The sequence below is a fragment of the Cajanus cajan genome, chromosome 2, assembly GCF_000230855.2.
Source record: "Cajanus cajan strain Asha chromosome 2, NIPB_CcT2T_4, whole genome shotgun sequence".
Taxonomy (NCBI): domain Eukaryota; kingdom Viridiplantae; phylum Streptophyta; class Magnoliopsida; order Fabales; family Fabaceae; genus Cajanus; species Cajanus cajan.
Genome location: NC_138518.1, coordinates 64,483,847 through 64,503,740, shown reverse-complemented (window position 1 = coordinate 64,503,740; position 19,894 = coordinate 64,483,847). Strand labels below are relative to the sequence as shown.

General features: G+C 32.8%; 4 protein-coding genes and 1 pseudogene across 5 annotated transcripts; 4 read left to right on the top strand and 1 right to left on the bottom strand.

Moving 5' to 3' along the window:
• The first annotated feature begins 582 nt into the window (after window positions 1-582).
• Window positions 583-1,296, top strand: LOC109805202 (uncharacterized). Its single transcript, XM_020367211.3, has one exon. The coding sequence runs from the start codon at window positions 707-709 to the stop codon at window positions 1,106-1,108; it is 402 nt and encodes a 133-aa protein (XP_020222800.1). The 5' UTR covers window positions 583-706; the 3' UTR covers window positions 1,109-1,296.
• A 2,757-nt stretch (window positions 1,297-4,053) lies between these two features.
• On the bottom strand, window positions 4,054-6,217 carry LOC109805285 (uncharacterized). Its single transcript, XM_020367313.3, has 5 exons — window positions 5,788-6,217; window positions 5,629-5,703; window positions 5,299-5,381; window positions 4,428-4,630; window positions 4,054-4,336 (listed from the first exon to the last, which is right to left on the bottom strand). The coding sequence occupies exons 1-5, from the start codon at window positions 5,994-5,996 to the stop codon at window positions 4,259-4,261; spliced, it is 648 nt and encodes a 215-aa protein (XP_020222902.1). The 5' UTR covers window positions 5,997-6,217; the 3' UTR covers window positions 4,054-4,258.
• A 3,435-nt stretch (window positions 6,218-9,652) lies between these two features.
• Window positions 9,653-11,198, top strand: LOC109805255 (uncharacterized). Its single transcript, XM_020367275.3, has one exon. It carries the CDS (start codon window positions 9,815-9,817, stop codon window positions 10,823-10,825), a length of 1,011 nt encoding a protein of 336 aa, XP_020222864.1. The 5' UTR covers window positions 9,653-9,814; the 3' UTR covers window positions 10,826-11,198.
• LOC109805033 (2-oxoglutarate-dependent dioxygenase 19) lies at window positions 10,715-15,976 on the top strand. Its single transcript, XM_020366966.3, has 4 exons — window positions 10,715-10,852; window positions 13,776-14,417; window positions 14,767-15,094; window positions 15,494-15,976. The coding sequence occupies exons 2-4, from the start codon at window positions 13,894-13,896 to the stop codon at window positions 15,737-15,739; spliced, it is 1,098 nt and encodes a 365-aa protein (XP_020222555.1). The 5' UTR covers window positions 10,715-10,852; window positions 13,776-13,893; the 3' UTR covers window positions 15,740-15,976.
• A 137-nt stretch (window positions 15,977-16,113) lies between these two features.
• LOC109804702 (uncharacterized) lies at window positions 16,114-19,275 on the top strand (annotated as a pseudogene). Its single transcript, XR_014431655.1, has 2 exons — window positions 16,114-18,296; window positions 18,731-19,275. The product of XR_014431655.1 is annotated as an uncharacterized LOC109804702 (transcript).
• Window positions 19,276-19,894: the final 619 nt, after the last annotated feature.

The following is a 19,894-nucleotide window of genomic DNA, read 5'->3' as shown; positions in this document are numbered from 1 at the left end:
GCCTTAGCATATTACAACACTCATTTTAAAGACATTACTCTCTTTTATCAATAAAATACACACATACTCCAATATTAAAGAGATTTTTTAAATAATAAACAAAAATAAAATCGTGAAATTTTAGATATAAAACGGATAATATCTCATCATTACCAGACAAATATCACAATATAACCTCATTATATATATAAATAATAATAGTCATTAATATTTCATTAAAGTTAAAATAGCATTTATTTTTGAAACTTATAATTTTGATACCATAAATATTTTGGAATTTCATTTGTTGAAGGGTTATGAGAGGTTAGGGTTTGCGAAAAGAAAGGTGGTGGTCCCTGGGTATGAGATGAAAAAGTTTAGAGGTTCCTTAACTTGTTTGGACCGTTACGACTTTCCTTAACGAGCATCCATCCAACGCTCACCGATTCATCCTATCCTTCAAACTTCTGATAACGTGTACGGTCCTGATTTAAAGACAGCTGTCCCAGCTCGCGTAAGTTGAAGCGTGATCATGATTCCAAGGCATCAACGGCTCGTAACGACTCGGCTCCACGCGATCACGCTTCTATAAATACCCTCCCAACCCTCGTTTTCTCTTCACCACAGTCACATTCACTCACTCCTTCAAACTATTCTCTCTTTGCTATAACTGTTATAATCACTTCATAATCTTTCTGTTTTCTCTAACTCTCTTTCTCTTTCTACAATGGCTAGCTCCACCCTTGTGCTGACGCTAGTCGCCGCATTGCTCGTCGGATCCGCCGTCGCTCAGTCTCCGGCGTCGGCGCCCGCTCTGTCTCCGAGGAGAACGCCAGTCGCCACGCCGCCGGCGATTTCTCCCTCCGCCGCTTCACCGCTGGCTTCTCCTCCTGCTCCGGTGGTGAGCGGTCCCTCTCCTTCACCGTCCGCCGTCAACTCGCCGCCGTCTCCTCCTCTTGCTCCCTCCGTTTCGCCGGCCGGTGTTCCTTCTGTCACTCCCTCGTCCATCGCCGGTACTCCGTCCGAGGCACCGGCACTGGCTCCGGCACAAAACGGAGCCGCATGGAACAGATTCAGCGTCGCCGGATCCGCCGCCGTGGTGGTTCTCGCTGCAGCTTTGCTTGTGTAGAGAGAGTTTCGTGGAGTTTTAACCTTCTAGCTATTTAATCTATATCGTCGCGAATTTACACGGATCGTGTATTATTGTGCTTCATTTTTGGTTGCTTTTGTATGCTGTGTGAGGATTCATTCTTTCGATTATTTTGTGCATTGTATTTATGATGATGATGTTGAATGATACATTCTTATTTTGCTTAACTTTTTCTCACTTCCATTCCGTATTTGTTTGTAATCTATAATATTTAACGGCTTAATTTCGTACAGTAAATATAAACTAAACAAAAAAACTTAATTACAAATTTATAATTAGGAGAGATCTACTTATTATTTAGTTTGTTATTATTTAATTTAAAATTAATGAAATAAAATGTTAAATAATTTTAAATTTTTGTTACAATTATTTAACATTTTAATTTTTAACAAATGAAGTCGCGCTTTGCTGGCATTGCTTGAAGGAGCACGCGCCTCCTCCTCTCTGTCGTTCAAAGCGTTCAACTCTCCTAAGATTTTTCTTTTTCTTTTGTCTTCTTTGCCGTCAATTACATCTACTATAACCAAAATCTTTAATTATTATATTATTAAATTCAACAGTTAAAAATAATGTTTATACTGTTTCATGTTTCATGTTAGAATTTTCCTAGAGAAGAATGAGAAAAAAAGAATCTTACTAGTAAATGATTGTAATTATGAAAGATTTTAACTTTTAATTTTAATATGTACACGTTATCAATCTAAAAATGCTTATGTTATCACAAGTAAGTTAATTAAGTTTAATTTTTTTATGTATTGCCATTATTTGATACATTAGGAAAAAGATTTTAGAATAGAGTATTAGACCATGAATCCAAAAACAAGAGCGAGAAGGGTTGGTAAAGTGTAAAGAAGAAAATGTAAAGTGGAAATGGGTCATGGTGAGGAATGATGTGCAATGAACTTGGTGGTTCATTTTGGTTTGCTTTTTATCACTTTTGAAGTTAGTGGAAAAATGAATGAGACAAATCATACTCTGGAGGGCTAGTTCCTCACTTTCCCTTGTTTGAGAGTGTAAATTTTGCCTTGCTTTCACTCTCATTGTACATTATTGAGGTTTGGTTGGTTACAGTGCAAAACACAAGGAAGCCAAGATCACATGTCTAAAGCGAAGTGACGAAGCACATGTACAACCATCTTAACAAAGGACTCTGTTTCTGACTTTCCCCTCCCCTTTGTAAGGACATGGAAACGTGTATGCATTCATTTTGATTTGAATGGACATTTGTGTTTGTACAATCAAGTTTCCTTACTTTTGTTTGAAAGTAATAAAGAATTATATTATTTATTCAATAGTTTTAATATTTTTTTCTATTTATTTCTCTCTCTCTCTCACAGCAACAATAAAACTCGGCTTACAAAAACTCAAGTACATTAATTGATAATTTATCTTTCTTTTTTTAAAAAAAATACAAAATACAAATATAATTTCTCAAAAATTATAGGACTTGGTTGCACAGTTACAAGTATAATTAGATCTAGATTAGAAGGACAATCAATATGTTTCCTTGCGGTTCTCTCAAATGGGATGTACTAAAGGTTCGCTTCTTGGCATGTAATGGGGGCTTTTGGTAAAAAATGATTTAATGCTACTTTTTTATTTTTATTTTATATATATATATAGAAATTCTATCTAGTCAATAAAAGTATTATGAAGAGTAATTTTATTAAACGAGTAAACATAATTTAATTTTACTGAAACCTTTAAATTATATTTCACTTACCCGTGGATTAATTTTTTATTATTATTTATTAGCTAAATTAGAAAACACATCCAAAAAGTGAAGTAAAACACATGTTATTCCCATAAATTATATGTAACTGGTAATAGATCCTCTTAAAATAAAACACATAATTTTACCTATACGAAAATAGAAAGTGAACAAAAGGCTAAAGTAAGTCAAAGCGCCAAAATTGTAGGGAGCTTGCTGCCCGAGGCAGATATGAACAAGTTCTTTTATGAAAAATGGATTGGTGACAATATAAATATAGGTAATGAAATATACTTAAAATTCAAAAAGGAAAACTATTTATATATTTATATATTTATATATTTAATGGTGAGAAATAGAAGGCTGGGGGAACAGGTGGAAAGTATAATAAATGAATAAATGAAATTGCGTGAGAAAAAAAGAAGATAGAAATATACATCTATTAACAATGAAGTAAAACAGACATGAAGATATGCATTAAAATTGGATGAAGAGCAGAAAATAATAAAGGAGAAAAAGTGAAAGTTGGCACAGACATTGTGGCTTCTTTAATCTTTCCTACGCGGCTGAAACGTGAAAAAAGCAAGCACTATCGTATAATCAATCATATACTATTACTAATGTATGTACATCAACAATCATTTTCTTACCAACTTCAAGGAAACAAAACATGCATGGCCCCAATCCAAGGGTTTCTTCCCATTTGTTCTTGACCCTTAAATTAAAATCATAGAAAGTAATGATATTCATCCAGAACAAATGGGTTGGATCGGAGTAAAGAAAAAAAAAAGATGTAAAAGTAGATGGAAGAAAAAAAAATGTATTGATGAATGATGAGTATTTTCCATATCACCAAAGGATTTGTTACAATGATTTGAAAAAATTGTATTTTCTTGGTATGCATTAATTCTAGGTATATATTCATATTTGCTTGTCTATGATTTTAAAAGTTGAGGAAAATTAAAAAAACATACTCTTGATAAGAGTTACTCACTAGTATTAATCTTTTAGGAAAAGGAAGTGCAGTTTTTAAAATAAATGAAAAGAACTGTATAATTTAATTATTTTAGAGGTGTATTGTATTCAAAATTTGGAAAGAAGTGTTCAGCTATTGGATGTCTAGTAAATCTTGAGAGAAATTAGACCTGTATCCGATGGAAATGGTCTTTACTCTTTAGTAATGAAAAAAAAAATACTTTAATCTTTACAATGATAAAGTGAACCATTAACTTTAATTTTATAAACTTTTACAAATTTGATCTATCTCTAACAAGAAGAGATTAACAAATAGCTCAAGTGTCAAATAATACAAATTAATAAATAAATAAAAATATGCAGAGATTTGCTGTATAGTAATACAAACAAAAACAAAAACATACAAGAGAAGTAATTTAATTTTTGCATGAATTATTCTGAGGTTATATCTTTGCAATCTTGTCAATTACGGGTTCTACAAAGGCTTCTAGATCATCCAGGTTATTCTTGAGGTCTTCAACCTGCATGTGTTGGAATAACCAAGTTACTCTAAAAGCTTGGATGAAATATTAGTAGTGGTGAATGGTAATAATATGGTAGTTACTTTCATACTTTGTGTACAAATTCTTGAGTTAGGTGAGCATCATGAAGAGCCTGTTCTGATGCATGTTCTACCATTAAAGCTGTTTTTCTTAGTTTTCCATCCTTAGGAAGCATCTCTGCTACATCTTCAGATACCTTCTCTGCTACCGTTGCCACTTTTTCTACCACTTTTGCCACCTCCTCAACCTCTTCAACCACAACCTCTGCCTCTTCTGAATCCACATTTTGTCCCCCAGTTAACAAACAAGGTTATTCTCAGTTAATTTGGAAAATTTAAGAAATTAGGTTGTTTATTAAGCATCAATAAATATTAGGATAAAACTTGTATCTGCTATAATAGATGTTGCAGATTTTTTGGTAAATTTTATCTCAATAATACGTATAATAAGATATTTAATTAAATATTAATGCATATTATTGAAATAAAATTTCAAATTTTAATTAAAGAACAACATTAACAATTGTGTTTAGGAAAGTTGTAAAATTAAATTATTTTAATAATTAATTATAATTAAAATAAAATTTTGTTTAAGTTTTATGATAAAAAATTTAAGATGTTTAATTTTGTTTGAATACAAAAATCAATTTTTACATAGTATATCGACTTAAAAATAGGGAAAAAAAAGCTTTTAAAAAATAATTATAAGTTTCAATTCTTTTGTTTCATAAAAATAACTTTTATTAAAAATCTTTCTCAAACACATCTTATATATTGATAATGTGAAATTTTATGTACATAATAAATTTATTGACTTTTAGAATAATTATTTTAAAATTCATACCTAATATAATCTTTAATTGATTTACGATGTTAATTTAGTTACGTAATCGATGCATAGAAATTAAACTATACCAAATATTCTATGCGTATAAGATATACCTTCCATTATCTGTAGTTGTTTCCAGTAAGGTTTCCAGAAAGGTAGCAGGAGAGAAAGTACCATGCCCAAAACCCATCTTAGCCTGCATGTTCATAACATTCGTTACAAGTTTTTGCACAATTATCATTTCCATTTTTGGTTAGTATTCACAATCCTCTCTTAATTTTAGGTGATTTTTCAATTAAATGAGGATCAATGAGTTAGTTACTTTGATATAGCCAATTTATTTTGTCTCTCAAATGATTTGTTTGGTTTATGTTTACCCAAATCAGTAAATGAGAGGCTGGAACCTCTAATCAATATCAGTAGCAAGGGATGCCAGCTCTTACCATTTAGAGAATGTGAAGAATTTAGAAGCAGGTGCAGGTGGAGGAGCTTCAGGTTGAACCTTCACATCCTTTATTCTACAAGTAAAAATCAAACAAAATTCAGCAATTAGATTAGAATTGGTTGAAGATAAAAGCAAAATAAAGGTTGTAAGGAGTTACCCTTTTGGATTAGTTCTTGTGATGCTATTGGTGCTGTACAAATGCTGGCCAGGATGCATCCAATAACTTGTTTCAGTTCTAGCAGCTGACACAATTGGTCTATTTCTCTGTAGTGATGCAACATAGTTTGATTGAAATTTGGTGGCACGAACCACTTCAAGAACACCTCTGAATTTCAGAGTTATCCATGATGGGCCTCTAGTTGACATATTGAAAGAATTTCAGAAGATGATCAATACTTGGTAGAGGTACTTGTTGCCAATTCAATTGTGGAGTTGCATGCCTGGCTTTTGCTATGGTATATACATGTGGGATTGGTTAGTCTTGCAGGCTAAAAAAACTAATATTTTGAAAGTGAATTTGGTTACTTCAAGCAAAGATGTGGCCTAAACAAGGGAAGCGTACGTTAAGTGACTAAGTGTTATGTGTCATGTGTGTTCCTTGCAAGTTAGATGAACCTCATGTCTTTCAAGGTAAAGTGTAATATTTTATTCTCCCTTTTCTCTAAGTAACTGAAAATTGCCCTTTTCTTTGGCCACTCTTTTGGTTATCTAGATCTTCTCCTTCCATAAATATGCAACAAAAAACATTGCTATAAGAGGAATTTCTCTCTCCACCTGCCCATAAGTGAAGGATGAAACTTCTAATAAAGAGAAGTGAAAGATAATTTATTTTTTAAAAAAAATATGATGGGTGCATGAGATTATTGGAAGGGTGCAGAAAGTAATTGCCACATGAGCATGAACTAATGGTTTAGGCCCAGGCAAACTAGTTTAAGAAATGAAACAAGGCTTGCTTTGAGAATGCTTCAACAAAATTTTCGAAACAATATTGTGACTATGACGAAAAAAGAAATTGCTTTGTGATACAAGCAAATCGGTTTGAAATTTTAAAATATAGAAAAAAGAAGAAGTAAATATACTATAGGGAAAAAATGTGCTGAAATTCTTTTTTCTTAATCAATATTTTATTCATCTTTTTTAGTCGAATAACTAGTTTTATTAACTTTTGAACAACTAGTTTTTATCGGGTACTAATAATTTAATAAATTAATTTGTAAGCTTTTAATTGCTGGATTGCGAAACAGCTTATTAACTTTAAGCATCAATCAACTATTAAAAAATTATTTAAATATATTTTTAATCTCTTAAATTTAAGATTAATTTATTTTTATCTTTTAAATTTAAAATTATTATTTTTAATTTCTGTAATTTTTGAAAACTTTATTTTAATCCTCAAGTCGTGAATAACATGTTTAAAAATGATATATTGAAATAATTATGTAGGATAATTTAATATGATATTTTTATTAGCGAAGACACTAATAGGTAGATTTTGTGTCACAATATTTAATAACTTTCATAACAAAATTTGAGTATAAGAATTAAAACAAGATTTTTTGAAATTACATGGAGTAAAAAGACTATTTTTAATTTTGAGAAACTAAAAATAAATTTATCTTAAATTTGAGAGACTAAAACATATTTGAGTCCTCTTTTTTCAAGTGAATTTAAATCATTTAATACTTTACATATCCAAAATAATGAGAAAAAAAATCACAACAAAAACTAAAAACAAAAATAAAAATTACAAGGAAAAAGTTAAGCAAAAAAAAATTAGGGACCAAAACCCAAAAAAAAAAAATTAGAAACCAAAAGGATATTTAAGCATACTTTAAATGTTAAAAATTGATAAAATTATGTTTTAATTTTAGTTTTTAGTATTATAAAGTTATAATTTTATGTTCTTTTTATATTATTATTATTATTAGAGGTAGTAGTACTACTATAATTACTTTATTAATATTATTCAATCAAAATTCAACCATTATTAAAATATTGATCCTTAAATTGATACTTTGATTGGTTGAATAACCAATTTCATTTTAAAAACATTAGCACCAATAACATTAAATTGATCCTTAAATTGTGCATCTCTTGTTCTAACATTTGTGAATAACTTTATTAAACATCTTCAATTTATCACACTTGTAATTCATGGATGAATTTTAGTCAATAAATATTGCTAGTAATTATTAGATTTGACAATTTTTTAAATCACATCATACATTATGAAGATAAATTTCTCAACTACAACGTATTATTAAATATGATCTATCGACAATCATAATGACTAGTTACACAATTTTCACAAGTGATACTCCAATCAAACTAACCATCATAAGTTGGTCAAATCATATCTTAACCAAAATGAGTTACTCCCTTGCAATCTACTCTCTCTTCCTATATAAACATATCAAGGATAACTCAAGTATGTTCATCCATATTCATATCTATATAAACATATCAAGGATAACTCAAGTATCTTGATCCATATTCATATATTTTGTTGGACATGTAATTTGCTTGAGCATTTGAGTCTTTAGAAATCCCCTATTTGATCTTTATTTGTAGATCTTTTTCAACATTGTTAAATGATATTAACGAAATATTTGTAAAAAATAGTTATTATCTATACTTTTTTTTAACTCAACATATTCTCAATTAAGAATTAATTTCTTGAAATATTGAAAGTGTCTTGGTAACAATCTCTTTCGATAAATATATTTTACGTATAAATATGAAAATTGAATACCTAATGCTCAACAACATGGTATTTATATGAAAATTGAATCCTAATGCTTAAAAACAAGACATTTACAATTCGTACCAATTATATTAAATTATCCTTGTTTTCTTTTTCCCCAAACAAAAGACTCTGACTTCTTCCAACTAGTCTACAATCAATCTGTAGCTTGGTTGGCTTAGCATGGTCATTTTAAGTTAACAACTACACCAAGTTATCTCTCGTTGTTTTCTATAACAACAATATAATAAAGAATAAAAGATGATTTCTCTCTCTCTCTCTCTCTCAGGATCTTGTTCACAAGTTCGCAAGTTCAACTTGTTACAAGATTATATGATAACGACACTTGAAACTCTATTTTGGCAATGTTATGAGAGTGCTATTAAGTATAACCACTCGTCAAAAGAAAAAAAAAAAAAAAAGAGAGTGAGAGATCAGTCTAACCCCTCTATAAAACTTGCAGGTAAATAGACACAAGACTAAAGTATAGCCATATAACTTGGGTATCTTAAATGGGAGAAGGTAACCAAACTACTAAAGTTTCTTCCTAAAGTCTCTATCTTGAAAAAAATACGAAAAAACACTCCCTTGGGTTCAGTGTTAGGTAAGATAAACTCTATACAACCCGCAATAATATTAAAAAAAATAAAATAAATAAATATATATATATATATATATATTTAATCACTCAAATTTAAGATAAATTTATTTTAAATTTTTTAACTTAAAATTAATTATTTTAATTTATATAATTTTAAAAAAATTTATTTAATATTTATATTCAAATTTTGTTAAATAATTTATTAGATATTATTGTTAAAAATTTACATATCATTAATTTTATTAATAAAAAAACATCACATTTAATTCAACTAATATTGTATAATTATATCAATATGTTACTTTCACGTATAATATAAAATATTAAAATAATATTTTAAAAATTATAAAATTATAAATAATAATTTTAAATTTAAAAGATAAAAAATAAATTTACTTTAAATTTGATGACTAAGATTATATTTAAATTAAAAAAAAAACTGTTGATAATACCTTTAAGAACTTTCGGTGCATTTGGCCTTTTTTTTTTTTTTTTTTTTTAGCATTCTGACATACATTTTCGATTTCTTTATATGATCTGTTCCAAACTTTTTGTTAGTAGGTTGGGCTGGGCCAGAGGAAAGTGAGCCCAAGTACACCGACATGAGCCACCATGAAAATGAAATGCATGACAAACCAAACATAAAAGTCATAACATAAAACGCGTGGAAACAGAAACAGAAACAGAACATAAATTTCTTCCTCTTGCATTGCATTAGTCCAAAGTCAAAGTTGCAACTTGCAACCAAAACTCACCTAACCCACCATTCCTCCAACCTCATCCTCTTCCTCTTCCTCTTCCTCTTCCATTCCCATGTTTCTTTGAAGCTTTCTCTCTAACATGGGGCTTCACTACAGAAAGTTGTTATCATTTGTAAAGTGTGGAATAACATGTACCCCTACTGAGCAAGAGAAATCATCATGTCTCTGTGCTCCACCTTTATCCCCTCCATATGATGATGAACTGCCCCAACCTCCACCTATACACACCAAAGCCAAAACCCCCACCTACTTGATCATCATCTTTTCCTTTGTAGCCACCGCTTTCATCGTCCTTTGCTGCTACGCCATCTACGTTAAGTTCTTTAGATCAAGGAGGACAAGTACAACAACCTCATCACAACCACAACCACAACAGGAAGAAGAACAAGACTTGTTTGACGAAGAACAGCAACACGTTGACCACCCCATATGGTACATCCGCACCACCGGTCTCCACCAATCACTAATCTCTGCCATCACCGTTTGCAAGTACAAGAAAGACGAAGGCTTGATCGAAGGCACCGAGTGTGCCGTTTGCTTGAGCGAGTTTCAAGAGGATGAAAGTCTCAGGCTTTTGCCAAAGTGCAACCACGCTTTTCACTTGCCTTGCATTGACACGTGGCTCACTTCGCACACCAATTGCCCCATGTGTCGTGCACCCATTGTTACTGACCCCACAAGGGTTCCCTCCATGGACCCTAGTGCCTTTGCTTCCACTTCTTTTGTGGAGGAGATAGAGGTTTCGGAAAGTACTGAAAATAGTGCTGATTTGTTGAGGAATGAGGAACAAGAGGGAGTGGAAGAAGCTCAAGTGCTTGAAACTAGTGAGGTTGTAACTGTGCAGCCAAGAAGATCGGTGTCTCTGGATTCTTCTTCTGCTGCTAAGATCAACCTTGCTCTTGCAACTGTTACTTCAGGGGAATCTCATGGGAATAACTCAAAGAGGGTTGCAAAAGGTGGTTGTGGTTCTTCTTCCACTAGTTCGGTGAAGAGGTCACGATCCTTCAATGCTAAACACTTGGTATCATGGTATGGTCGCAGTCAGAGAAAGACAAATCCAAATGCAAATGCTCCTTTGAGAAGCTTCTGATTAGTTGGTTTGGTTCTCTTGGCTCAGGTAAGTTCCTGCAAACTAGAGTGTGTTTGTTTTTAACTCTCAACAAGGTGAGGGTTCCAACTTTGAAGGGTATGTGTGTGAGTGAAATAGTCAAATAGGTCATGCCATGATCAAATGTATGGTAGCAATGCAAAGCAAAAGGTCTTGAATGAAATGAATTGAAGGTTGTTATCATTCCTTGCCAATTGCCATGGTTGCCTCATATCGTACCACATGTCATGTATGTTCTGGATTTTTAGTGGCAACCTTTGAACTTCGAATTTATGTACACCTTTTTCGCATCCAACGTGATGCATCGTGCTGATGTTAAATTCAGGGCATGTCAATTTAGTCGATTTATGTATAATAGCATATGAAATATTGTTTGCATAATCGATAAACAGAAGCAGAAAAGGCGAGAGAAAAAACATAACGGATGCTGCTGCTCAATTTGGAATTATCCATAGGAAATATTGTGGAAAATTTTATCGACTATAACACACTCTAATTGGATACAAGTTTAGAAGATAGTTTTAGAACTTATTTATCAGAAAATATTCTTTATTTTCGGTTGAGAAATTATCAAAAACACTTCTAATAATTTATATTCAAAGAGTCTCTTATTAGACTTGGACAAGATTCCTTTCCCCGGAAGATAACTTGGATGTTGAAAGAAAAAATGATTGTTGTCCCGGAACGGTGTTGCTCTAAAAAGCTTTTGATTGTTCCATGTTGTCAGGTAGACTTATCTGATGCTGAAGTACAAATTATTTAATAACGAAAACTAAACCAGCAAACAGAATGCAGATTCCTTTTGGAATTTGGTTGTTTATGATATATTTGCAATAGGTTTTAAATTGAGGTCATAACTGCATTTATGGCTGCAATATCATGGTTTCATATGTCTCTGCTTTTGCCCAGTTATCCGCAATATTAAGATTTTGGAGGTCTTTAAGACTCTGTTCATGTTTGGATTAAAATTTGTAACTAAAGTTGAACTGCATTTTGCAAACTGAATTTGAAAAACAACATTCCCTTTCTTTCCATTTCAATAGGAGTTTCCAGATAAAATTAGGGCAAAATTCAGTATGTGTTTGGATTCGTGTTGGTGATCCATGTTTTAACAATTTTTTAGCACCAAAAGTAACAAATAGTTACTTATTCACGTTTGAGGTTTGTGGATGAAAATCCAAATACGCACTCAGTTTACAAATGGTATTCAACTAAAAATCAAATGAGGCTTTTTCAGTTTGGTTTTTTGAATGTACCTCAAGGTTTCCAACTGAGTTTGCTTACAGACCTTGGCACTGTGATGTAATATTTGTTGGAGGGGAGGCAAAAGCAAAACTGATCAAGTGTTCCTCTTTCTTGATAATTAGAATATAAAATAAAGATTTTGGCCATCAGACTTAGGCAATCACCCCTTTGCATGTACCATGTATGTGCTACCTATTTTTAATCTTTTGCATTCGATGTTCTCTACTTAATTTTGCATGTGAAAATATAGATTTCATTATGAAGAAGATTTCAGAAATTCAAATTCACAGCCCTAGCTCGTTACTAAAATGTTGTCCCTGGGCTTGAAAGTTGCACATACGTGATTCCAATAATTTGTCACATTGCAACATTTTTTAAGAGCTCTTGAAGAAATGAATTATAACAATTGGTCATGTATAAAGCTACAAGCCAACACCAGTAAACAGAAGTAGGATAAGCACCCTCTGGGTCTGATGGACGTAGCTTGTCTTAAAGTTAGAACAAAAGAAACCATCTTGAAACCAAAACAAATTATGGATCCAGAATATGCATATTTCAGTATTTGCAACAGTAATTCTGGCACTATTCTTATTAAAAATCTGGTTTATTGCGACTAAATTTCGTAGGTACCGTTGAACACACGTCAGATTCTTATCCCCATTCGCTATTCAACATAAAATCTTCCATTTGGACATTTCGTCGAACAACTTCCAGATAATGGGGAAATTGCTCAACCCTTGAGAAATTATGTTATTTTATTTGTGACTTATACTTTTCAATAAATTATATTATGTCAAGGTATCAATGATATATTTTCTTTTCAAAAAATACATATACTTAGCTGTTTAATAATCAGTTGCTTTCTCTCTACATGTACTTCGCAATTGTTTCATTCTTCGACGATAATGGAATCTAATATATACTTTTTAAAGATTAAAATATCATTATCCTGATTTTTCATAGGTATTTTTATTCTTTTATGTAAATAATAATAGTTAATACTTTTCTGTTCCATTTTATTTCACGTTCAAAACTTTGACAAGAAATATGATTAGTATGTCTGATTTCTTAAAATAAATTACGTAAATTTTCAATATTCACTTTAATCTTTTGGATTCTACTTATAATTAAAAAAATTTAATAATTATTAAAAAAACATTTAATATTATATTCACATCGTAAAACGACAACTAAATTAAAGCATATAAAAAATACTAAAATGTTGAATAAAATGAAACAGATGGAGTGCCGGTTAGATCCTTCAATTTTATTTTATTTTTCTCCTAACTTTTCATATATCAATAATATATTTTCATTCTACCCGGTCAATTCAACAATCAAAAGCAGAACCAACCTTAAAGAAATTAAAGTATAATTTATTAAATAAAATAGAGGGCCAAAATATGTCTTTTTATAAAAAAAAAAATATTGTTTAATATGGTAAAATAAATATAACAATATCAATTTTTATCTATACATCTAATCAAGTTTGACATATTTACCCTTTAACTGTTAAAAATTATACATAGTTCATTTCACTTTCCACTTTTATATCTGTTTTTTATAAACCAACTTGTCCTCTTTAGCCTCTTCTAAGTTCCATGCAGTCTAACTTGTGACGTACGTGATAGTTATGCAACAAATGCACAGATGAACAGTGGCTAACTTAATGTTGGACACGTTTCAGTCTTTGAGATAAGCATGAACCGAGTGAAGAAAATAACACATAAGAAAGAAGCCTCATTGGTTCACTTCAACTTGTTGGTCACTTCACCCTCTCTTCATTATTATCAAATTCCTCTAATATGGCTTCAACCGCTCCTCATGAACATAGCCAAGTACAATCCAACAACAAAACGAGTTTCACAAGCGTGAAATCACTCACCGAATCACCAGAACTCACTTCCCTCCCACCCTCATACATCTTCACCACCAACTCAGATGAAGAAGATCATGAAATAGTATCAGAGCCAGATAAAGATGATCCAATCCCCATCATTGACTATTCCCTCTTGGTTCTTGGCACACCTCATGAACGTGCCAAGACCATCCATGACTTGGGCAGGGCTTGTGAGGAGTGGGGGTTCTTCATGCTCATCAATCACTCAGTGGCAAAGAGCGTCATGGAGAAAATGGTTGATCAAGTTTTTGCTTTCTTCAATCTTAGAGAGGAGGAGAAGCAAGAGTATGCAAGTAAGGATGTGATGGACCCTATAAGGTATGGCACAAGCTCCAATGTTTCAATGGACAAAGTCTTGTTCTGGAGGGATTTCCTTAAAATCGTGGTGCATCCAGAGTTTCACTCACCTGATAAACCACTAGGCTTCAGGTTTTACCTCATTCTCTTCCTCTTGTAGCTAAAAATTAAGGCCCGTCGGAGATCTAGTTAAAATATTATAGATATAATTAAAATAATAGGTAGTCACTAACATGTATTCTTGGACCAAATGATACCTAACTAGTCTTTACTTTGACATATAATCGAATATAATTCACTTCTTTTGTAATTTAAAAAACTTGAATGTGTGATTGGTTGAGAATATGAACACTTGGACTAACTAATGATTTTTGGTTGAAGGCATGGAGAAAGTGTGCTATACTACTAAGCACAACTGTATTACATCAGGACAAGATATTCATATTCTGTATGCAAAATTTAACATGTTTTGTTGTTGAAGGGAGGCAGCAGCAGAGTACTGTAGAAGAACCTGGAAAGTGGGAAAGGAACTGCTGAAAGGAATATCAGAAAACTTGGGATTGGAAGCCAATTACATAGAGAATACAATGAACCTAGATTATGGTTTGCAAATGATAGCAGCAAATCTATATCCACCTTGTCCACAACCTGAGCTTGCAATGGGAATACCCCCACATTCTGATCACGGCCTCTTGAACATCCTCATGCAGAACGGGGTTAGTGGCCTTCAAGTGCTTCACAATGGCAAGTGGATCAACGTCACTTCTACTCCAAACTGTTTCTTACTCTTTGTATCTGATCACCTTGAGGTACATGCACATAAACAAACCCTAATCACTGAATTTAATGATCATACATTATCGGTGTAATTTACATAGTCAATCAATAAAATATCATTATTGATATAACTTTAATTGAAGTTAATTCTTATAAAAGTTAATAAACTCGCCATACATCATGCATAGTAAATTTGTGATTGGATGACATAAAACATGTTTTGGAAACTCTTTAGGCAAGGTGTTCACATGGATAAGTAGAAGTAACAATTAGTTATTTTTGCATCAGTTTTGATGCGATTCTTAAAACGTAGATAATGGATATGGAACCAAAAATGTACTTAGTCTCTTTTTTCTCATTTTATTTTGTTTATTTTATAGCTAACAGTGATTTTGATTATGCGAGCTTTTACCCTTTTGTTTTTGCAATAGGTTGTGAGCAATGGCAAGTACAAGAGTGTATTACATCGAGCAGTTGTGAGCAACAAAGCTACGAGAATGTCCCTGGCAATAGTAATTGCACCATCCTTGGACACTGTGGTTGAACCAGCTAAAGAGTTGCTAGACGATGAAAGAAATCCAGCAGCGTACGTTGGGATGAAACATAGAGACTACATGCAACTTCAGCGAAGCAACCGGCTTGATGGGAAATCTGTGCTAGACAAAGTTAAAATCTGAATTTGAATCATATCAAGTGATAGGTTCAAAAGTTTAAGTTTGGGACAAATGTTTTGTAAAGTACAATAAGCTAGCCAACAAGGGATTTTGGTTTTCTACGATGAATCAGATGAGAAGGACACCATCATTTGATTTCACATTCACAAACTAGACAAATTCAACTTCTTGCGTAGCATTTACCATATGCGATTAATTTTACCATTTTAATAAAATCAAAATATATCACTTTCTTTTTTATGGGTCTTGCTCTGTTTTATATTTACAATGCACTAAATATAAAATAAAACAACAAAAATTACATGTTATGGTTCTACTTATTGTAAGCCATTTTATATTTTAATTAAATAAGCATATTACGTTTGCATGGGAATAATTACGACCATTACATCTTGAGAAAATGTAAAAGTTGTATACATTATGATAAATGTTAAATTGTGTAGTTGTTAGATGATGTTATGATAAGTTGTTCCGTAATCCATATTTATTGGCCTAACTTATGAAGAATGAACTATAGCCTCTTTTTGTCTGGCTTAGTAATTTTTACATTAGAGCATGAGAAACTTGTTGTATAGTGAACGAAGTTTTATATGTTCCTGAAAAACCGAGTGTCCCAACACTTAACTAAAGCAAATTGGATTGGACTCAAGTGTGGCATCTAAATGATTGATTGTGTTTTTGTCTCATCTCCTTTTTTTTTTACCCTTAATTTTCTATCATGTATATCACATCTCTTAAGGAAATCAAGTTTTGCTCACCCTTATTTCTTCCACTCATTTCCCACCCCTTAAGGAAATTCTACTCGAGTGCTTGCGAGTCACTCATCGCATATATCAGAAGAATTTCGAAACATTTTTTTTAGTCTATATAGCTTGTTTGTATGAATAGTATCTCCATTCATGCCATAAATGCAACCTTGAATTTCATAAAAACTCTTTCATTTACTAGGAAACCACATTGGTTTCATGAGCCCAACTGAATGCTCATAAAGTTTCAAGGTTATCCACCATATAATGTGCAGGATCTTCGGCAAGACTAACATATTAAATATGAATGTAACATAAGACAGGACGATAGGGTGTATCAATACATTACGCAGTATATAACTTTAGAACAAGATATTACTCCCTCTGTTCTTAAAAACCCATGTGTCTTCTCCAAAAGTAGATTAAGTACGTCCAATAATGTCATTATTTGTTCAACAAAAATTAAAACTAAAAAAGAAAAAAAAAAGTGTGAAATACAATGGAGAAAATTAGGAAAAAAAAATGTTATATATATAAATTGTTATTCTATATCACATGTCATCATTCATCAATTAGGCCGAATAACATGTTTTTTGGGTTGTTTTATATATAAAGGTTACAACTTACAACCTCCTATGGTTAATCAATTGGCCTTACCTTGTTTCAATCCCTTCTTTTAGTAGCGAAGAACTTGAGAAAGAGATTCAAGTGCGAAGTGTTTATAAGTTTCCTCTCTTGTGCCATTGCTAACATATTTCATTTCATAGCCTATATTACCATGACTACCAAAGCACGTAATGAAATAAACAGATTTAGCTCTCAAAGGTTTATCCTAATCAAACACTATCGAGTTCATTTCACAATTTTCATCTTCATCACTTGTGTCACATTCTTCATTGCATTGCACACTCGATTCTTCCTTCAAACTCCACCACCACAACCATCATCGTGGAGAAGTTCCATCTTCAACACCACCAACGAGCTCAATTCCATGGTCCACATGCTTCGTTCTTCGGTCACGTTTCTTCCACTCAAGGATCTCCGTTATGCTCGTGCACCCCTTGAAGGCCACACATGGTTCATGAGTTCCATGTACGACACACACGAAGATGGTGAGGTCCAATACCAGCAATTCCCATCAGAATCATCGCATGGTAGGCTTCTATGTCTCAAAGGGCGTGACACACATGACGGGTCTTGGAACTCCTATGCTTTGGCATGGTCTCAGGCTTTGCCTTATAACACCACCTTCACGAGAGGTTTAACTTTTGTGTCGTACAACCATTACAACTATGATAATTTGTGGCATGGTTTATCCTCTATGGTCCCATTTGTGGCGTGGCATAAGATGAACAATTGCTCCATGTTGCCCTCAAGGTGGGTCTTGTATCATTGGGGTGAGCTCAGGTTCAAGATGGGCCTGTGGGTTGGCACCTTGATGGAGGCCACGTTTAATGGGCCACAAATTGTTGAAAGGTTTGATGGAGTTGATGAAGATGGGCCAGTGCTTTGAGGAGGCTGTGGTTATGAGGCACAATGAGGGTCGCATGTCAAGGGAAAGAAGGATGGAGGTGTATGATCTTATGAGGTGCAAGGCTAGGATGTATTGTAATGTGAGCTTAAAGGGTAGTGATGATGTAGAAATCAATGATAGAGGATTACCAATGATAGGGATGACTTTGTTTTTGAGGGAAGGGCCAAGGTCTTTTAAGAATGAAACAATTGTGGCTGAAATCTTTCAGAAAGAGTGTGCTAAGATGGAAGGTTGCCGGTTTGTGGTAGCTCATTCCAATAATCTCACCTTTTGCGAGCAGGTAAATGCTTATTAATCTCCTTAATCTATTTATTAACAGTATACATGTAGGGACTCAAATCCTCAGTCTCTTTTTCATGTTCCCTAATAAAAAGCACTTGAACCAAGAAAAATAAAATATTACCAAAGAGAGAGGCAATTGGCTTTTTTTGGTGCTTGGCAGAATTTTATATGAAGAGTAAATAGTCAATTGGGAACAAAGAAATATGTTTGAATTTGAGTACATACTTTGCATCAGAAGACAATGAGATCCATAACTTATCCACTATAAATTTCTCATGCTATCCTCTATTTTTATGTTCCCAAATATACATCTATCAAGCGAAGTACCACAAAATAGTCACATAGTCATAAGACAGAATATTAATCACTAGATGTATAAGAACATGTACATCACTTTCCCAAATGAGTTGCATAACCATGTGTTGAATGCAGGTGAAGTTGATGTGTTTGACAGATATTTTGATATCTCCACATGGTGCTCAATTAACCAACATGTTTCTCATGGAAAGAAACAGCAGTGTCATGGAATTTTTTCCCAAAGGTTGGCTGAAACTTGCTGGCGTTGGCCAATATGTTTACCATTGGATAGCTAGCTGGTCAGGAATGAAACATCAAGGAAGTTGGCGGGACCCCAATGGGGATCACTGTCCATACTCTGAAGATGATCGAAGATGCATGTCTACATACAAGAATGGTAGAATTGGACATAATCAAACCCATTTTGCAGAGTGGACTAGAAATGTTTTGACTGAGGTCAAGGCAATAAAGACTCAAGAAACTTCAATGAAGACCAGAGCTGCTACATTTTTTGGTTGTGCTTGTAGCTAAATAATATTAGTATCACTTTCAAACAACATACATTTTTCTTGTATGCTTATATCATCATCAAGATTATTCGATCCTTAAAGTAGCTCATGTATAAGAGGATTTTTTTTTTGTTCCTTTAAGAATGAAAATAAGGAAATCATGAATGTAAATCCTTTTAAGTGGCAAATAGTCCTTTTAAGATTCTTATAGCCTAGAAAAAGTTATAATTGAAACTAGAGACCATTGGATTTAGTGTGAAAATCTTCAAAGGAAATTTGAATGTATTTGGCTCAACATGTCTATATTGCATCTGATCTTTCAGGGTCCACCATACGATAGATGGATCCCACAGAATGATTATTGCAATGAGACAAATGTCAAATCCATTATTGGAATGGATCTTCAATTAAGTCAGGGATTTTTCAATTTTAACCTACGGAATGCAACTTCTGGTTAAGGAGTCAATGCACTAATTTACCTTTCCTTTGGTGCACTTTGTCAGAGTAACAACTCTGCCCCTGTCAAGTTGGTGAATTGATCCTCCGCAGTGTAAAAAACAAAACCATAGTTGGGAATGTCAATCAAACCAATTCGATATCAATAATGTTGCAATTGCAATATCCTCTGGCATTGTTTATGTTGTCGTTTGCTGGGGTCATTTCGTTGGCAAGCCCCGCAAGTGAACGTGCAACAAATTATTGTGTCATTCACGTGTGGTTTTGTGATTGGCCAATAACTTGAAGCCCTTAAAGTGAGTTGTTTATTTTAAATTTGTGGGTCTTATAATGT